Source organism: Papilio machaon, chromosome 28 (assembly GCF_912999745.1).
Source record: "Papilio machaon chromosome 28, ilPapMach1.1, whole genome shotgun sequence".
Classification (NCBI taxonomy): domain Eukaryota; kingdom Metazoa; phylum Arthropoda; class Insecta; order Lepidoptera; family Papilionidae; genus Papilio; species Papilio machaon.
In genome coordinates, this window is record NC_060013.1 from 1,814,393 (window position 1) to 1,820,102 (window position 5,710).

The 5,710-nt window shown below is 34.4% G+C and overlaps 1 protein-coding gene across 1 annotated transcript; it reads left to right on the top strand.

Annotated features, from left to right (window-relative positions):
* The first annotated feature begins 464 nt into the window (after positions 1–464).
* LOC106707288 (EP300-interacting inhibitor of differentiation 3) lies at positions 465–5,436 on the top strand. Its single transcript, XM_045685077.1, has 7 exons — positions 465–640; positions 970–1,077; positions 1,864–1,982; positions 2,670–2,839; positions 3,740–3,927; positions 4,874–4,983; positions 5,367–5,436. The coding sequence occupies exons 1-7, from the start codon at positions 529–531 to the stop codon at positions 5,421–5,423; spliced, it is 864 nt and encodes a 287-aa protein (XP_045541033.1). The 5' UTR covers positions 465–528; the 3' UTR covers positions 5,424–5,436.
* Positions 5,437–5,710: the final 274 nt, after the last annotated feature.

A 5,710-nucleotide genomic window follows, 5' to 3' on the forward strand; every position in this document is an offset into this window, starting at 1 on the left:
TTTATAATTAGGGATGCTAATGATGCCCCACAAGCAATACCATGTCATTTGGTTTTCGATTTCGATGATGATGGTTGTTAAAAATTAAAAAAAAAAAACACCATTAAATCAAGAAAGTTATCCATGATTAGGAAACTATATTCAAAATATACAAATATGCGCTTTAAGATTTTCATAGTTTCTAACAAACTTAGTGTCCAATAATACAATATTTCTTACTTTATTTTTTAAAATATGGGTGTTATGTTATAGGGTAATATTTTCTCACGATATACACAGATACATCGAATTAATACGATGTTAATAATTTTCAGTTTTCTTAAAATGTAAATTTTTACAATCGATTCTTGACGTGGGAAAGGTAAATCTACCACACTACCACATCATATTTATTTGGCAACACTAAAACCTGTCAGCCTCATTTTGTTCACCTTTCAACTTTCAAATGATTCAAAACGATTCAAAAAATTATTAATTTTTGTGGACTTTTGCGGTAAAAACCATTCAAAAAATTTAAATTATTGTTTCATGGTATTAAGAGTAAAAATGTCTTCAATGAATTGCTCTGACCTATCAAGAACCAGTAGTTACGAGAGAAAGCTTCGCTATCGAGAATTACTGGAAGATTTATCAACTATAGGTAGAAACTTTGAATCTTATTGAATTTTATGTGTTTAAAAATGATCCTGTACAGTTTCTACATTATCGTTTTATCTGAAAATAATAATTTCAAGACTAATTTGTTATTAAATCTTAAGTATATATCAAACTAGCTTTTACCCGCGACTCCGTCCGCGTTGAATAAAAAAAAAAAATAGAAAACGGGGTAAAAATTATCCTATGTCCGTTTCCTGGTTCTAAGCTACCTGCCCACTAATTTTCAGTCAAATCGATTCAGCCGTTCTTGAGTTATAAATAGTGTAATTAACACGACTTTCTTTTATATATATAGATTATTGAACTTTTCAGAAGATGATGCAGACAATGTACGTCAAATGGAGAGAACAGCAGAGGTGGTCAGTGAGGCGCATAACCTTTTGGCTACCGGAGGCATTGAAGAGCGCGCCAAGCATCCTGGTATTATTTATAAATTAATTGATTTCTAAATAGTGAAAAAAGTACTGGAACAATAAGGGAATCAAATATAATATACAGTCACAATTTTAAGAACAAAAAATGATTTTTGTCAGGTTTTTATTTCATTTTATCAGATCCTTTTTCAATTTTAAAAAACCACTAAAGTTTCAGTTGATTTTAAAGGTTTAGAAGAACTTTTCTTTTCTACTGAACAAATGGTGAGAGTTGCCCATAAATTTTAGATAAACTAATTTACATAAAGCAATAATTATTAAACTAGATTTTTAAAACATGCTGAAGAGCTATACAAGACGCATGAGACCTCTTTTCACCTCGTAGCAATGTAACTGCTATTGAGCAGTGAAGTATGGTATACTAGATTTTGCCCCCTGACTTCTAAAAATCTAATTAAAAATACATATTAAATAGCCTATGTGATCTTCCAGACTATGTTTGATATCTTTGTCATATTTCATCAAGATCTACTGAGTCATTTTGGAGATTCCTTTTAAAAAAAACAACCACCAATCTATACACCCATCCATCCATCTAAACAATGATTTCGACTTACAGAGTCTGATTTTTAAAATATGACCTATAGAGTTTATATCCTAATATGCCTATGTAGGGAAATAAAATTTTGTTTTGGTTAAAAAGTCAAAATAATTTGACATACATAGTATTTGAAAGGCTGAGGGAAATGAATCTTTTTTTTCGACTTACTGAGTTGTTTTTGACTTAACAATGTTCAAGTAATAGAGGTACCACTGTATGTATAATTTCCAGGTGAGAACTATTTAGATTCGCGCGTGCTGTGCGCGAGCAGTGACCACGCACTGCGCTGCTCCGAGGCAGTTAGTGGGAACATGAACACATATGACAAACACCAGTTGGCACAACATATTGTAAGTTTGAATACTTTTATACAGAGTAGTGTGTTCAGCGCCATCTATTGGTACATAATAAAGTTAGGTTCTGTATTGTAGGTAATAAGTTAAAGTTTTTTTTCAAATTACATTGATATAATTTTCATGCATTTCAAATAAATTGATACAAAGTTAACAACAAAATAAAATTAAACAAACCTCTCATTATCAGTTAACTATATGTCCCCACTCAGAGGCTCTGAGCCTACCCTAAGTTAGGTGTGACTAGGCCATAGTCAACCACACTGGCCCAGTGCGGATTGGCTTCACACATATCTTTGAATTTTTTGCGAGACATGTGCAGGTTGCATCGGTTTGTTCGGTTGCACCGAAGATTGTGATAAAAGTTTTTAATATTTTTTTTAGACTTTTGTCATTATTTTAAAGAGAAATGATTTGATTGTTGCATTGAATAGGTTTGTAAACTATATATATTCTTGTTGGGAAGCTACACTATTCCCGGATGACTGATTACTAGTTTTTTTTTATTCGTACGAAGTCGCGGGCACATGCTGTTGCTTTATAAAGACAAAACTTTTTCACTTTTGCCAGTATCTTCGGAACCTTGCCTAAAGGGACTCCTCCTTTATATAGTTATATTTTTTAAGGTTTTTAGTTTTAGGTTCCTATTTCCAATATTTTATTTTCTATTAATATCATTTTCAGCGAGAGAATCCGGAGTTCTGGGAGTTCACATTCCCACGAGAAGTACCAGTGGTAGCTTCGTTATTTGGTACCTTCGCCCCCACTCCGGCGGAGCAGCGACCGCGAGCACCGCGCAGACGTGTTGAACGACAACAAGCAGCTGCGGTCAAGGCACCGGAGACTGTTGACAAGTTTGTATACTGTTAGCTGTTAGATATAGTACATTTCAAATACCAATGTCCGAAAAATGACCTCTGATCTATCATAAATTTTTAGAAAATTTTGACCTTTTGATTTAGAGTGTTGGTGACTCAGGGGTTAAGCACTTGACTTGTAATCTGCAGATCCTGTTCCAAGGTGTTTTATCCCTCATTCTTACGATGAAGGAAAATGATACAACTTGCACATATCTGAGAAGAAATTCAATGATATGTGTGAAGTCAACCCGGGCCGTGGTTGATTATTATCTAGTTACCCCTAACTTAGTGTAGGCTCCGAGTCCCTCTGTGGCAATCTATAGTGAGCTGATGATGATCAGTATTCATCCATCGTCGAAATTAAATAAAGTCAAGTCCCATACATGGCGGCCATTATGCTATATTCATTCAGTTATTTTGTGAGATAAAGTTAAGTAGATATAGAAGATAAACGTAAAAGTATTTTTGTGTGTTGAGGCCAAATTTAGTCCTCTTCCACTTCCACCCTTTTCCTTCTTTAGGAAAGAATGGGAAAGAGTTAGAATTGGCTAAAGAGAGAACGCGTAAGGGAAAATATCTTTCTGTGTGTCCCACTGTCAATCCAAAGTAGGTGACATATTTCCAACCTTTTAATTCAGTGTTTAGCATATTAAGTGGCTTTGTTTATCAACTGCTATAAAAATTGGTTCTTATTTCGTACACAATATGTATTTACATTGCTTTTAACGAAAAACTAATTTTTATAATTTCGGGTAATCATCGAAACGACTGGCCCGATTATTACCGGACTTTGACGGGAAGGTAGCTGATGCGTACGGGCATGTTATAGGCTACTTCTTTTCTGTGCTGACGAAATCGAGGGCGGCCGCTTGTATATTATAACTTTTCATTTAGATTGGATCGTACAGAGGAGGGTAGTGAAATGGTGGGTCGGGCGCAGCGCTTTGTCAGCAAGGCGTGCCGCGCCGCGCCGCTGTGTTACTGGCGCGCTGTACTGGACCCGCACAGCTTCGCCCGCACCATAGAGAATATATACTATATCTCTTTCCTCGCCAGAGACGGCATTATTAGCATTGATATCGGTAAGTTGGTATCTTTTAATATAATTTGACACATTTTAAATGAAATGTTTACATATTCGTACTCCTTGGTAGTTAAAGAGTTTGAATCAAATTACTGGCCACTGGCAAAGTTTTTTCTTTATTTAAGTTAGATGAAAAATTTCAAAATCGCGCAGGATAATTGTTTTTTTTTTTTTTTCAAGTTAAATGAGAGGAATTGGAATGTTGTAGTAATACAGGTTTTAGGACAGCAGAGACTTACTGTAATATTCTTCTCTAATGAATATATATAAACTATAGATGTTGTTTCATATAAGTTTGACGTCTAATTGATAGTCTATTTTCCAAATGGTATTTTGTATTACAAATGACAACACTGAGAAAATTAACCTTAAGAAAAAGCCTCACGGAGTTTTTTTTTCGTCTTAAGTGTTACGGAATAGGTATTTGTCTATACTAATCTTTCTAATATTATAAATGCGAATGTTTGGATGGATGTTTGTTTGAAAGAATCTTCGGCACTGTTTAACGGGTCTTGATGAAATTTGACACAGATGTAGAACATAGTCTGGAAGAACACATAGGCTACTTATTATGATTTTTTTTAATTCCGCTTAGACGGAGACGCGGGAGACAGCTTATATTATGATAAAGAATGATTTGATTTTATGCATTGAATAGACACCGAAACTATTGAACCGACATAGATAGTTTACCAAGTTATTAAGGCATTTTTTTTTAAATTTAATTACGTAGTGGAAGGTAACATATTAATGGGTTTATGTATAGACTAGCTTTTATCCGCGACTCCGTCCGCGCGGAATAATAAATAGAAAACGGGGTAAAAATTATCTTATGTCCTTTTCCTGGTTCTAAGCTATCTGCCCACCAATTTTCAGTCAAATTGATTCAGCCGTTCTTGAGTTATAAATAGTGTAACTAACACGACTTTCTTTTATATATATAGATGAGGAGTCAGGTCTTCCATTCATAAAGACTGTGTCTTCGGGAGATCGCGAGCGCGGCGCAGGCTCAGCCAATCAGTTCATTGTCTCTATAGACATGCATACATGGAAGGTAAACTATAAAAATTGTGTTCCCACTGTTGTGACACTTGTTTTGATACATATTGTGCCTGTTTTCTCAAATAAAATGTTTCTAATGTCCATTCATAATGGCATTCTCAAGAGTTTTATAAAAATATTTTTGTTTGAAAAAGAACGAAATTAGGTCATTTACAGTCGAACCTAGATAAAGAAGAAACCTCTATAAACGAGAAGAGTAAGAGTCATCTCAAGAAGCGAGAAAAATATCACGATTCCTTGAATTTTCGTCTATCCAGGTTCGACTGTACTGCTATAGTCATAGTTAATTGAACACTAAAGGAGTCTTCAGTATCGATTTATGTATTTAGATTATTTTAGACATATGGTTATATAAGCATATTTTTTTTTCTTTAGGAGCTGGTGGACGCGTTCAGGATCGAAAGACCTATGATGGTGCTGAAGGGTCGTTGACAACAATATTATGTATTTTATATAAGTAAATATAGGTTTTTTTAAAATTTAATATTAAAATTATGATTCATTGTCATTCGAAGATGTGGATTAGACGGAGGAGGAGATTATAGGAAGAGTAAATATCCTTTTTCTGTGCCTTCTCTGTTGATTAAAAGGTAGACAACGCATCTGAAATTGTTGTCTATGGGCAGCGGTCCCTTCGCTATTTTGGCGAATTCAGATGACCATCCGTTTGCCACCTTATATGTTTTAAAAAAAAGTCGTAATTAAAAAAGTAAGCCGAT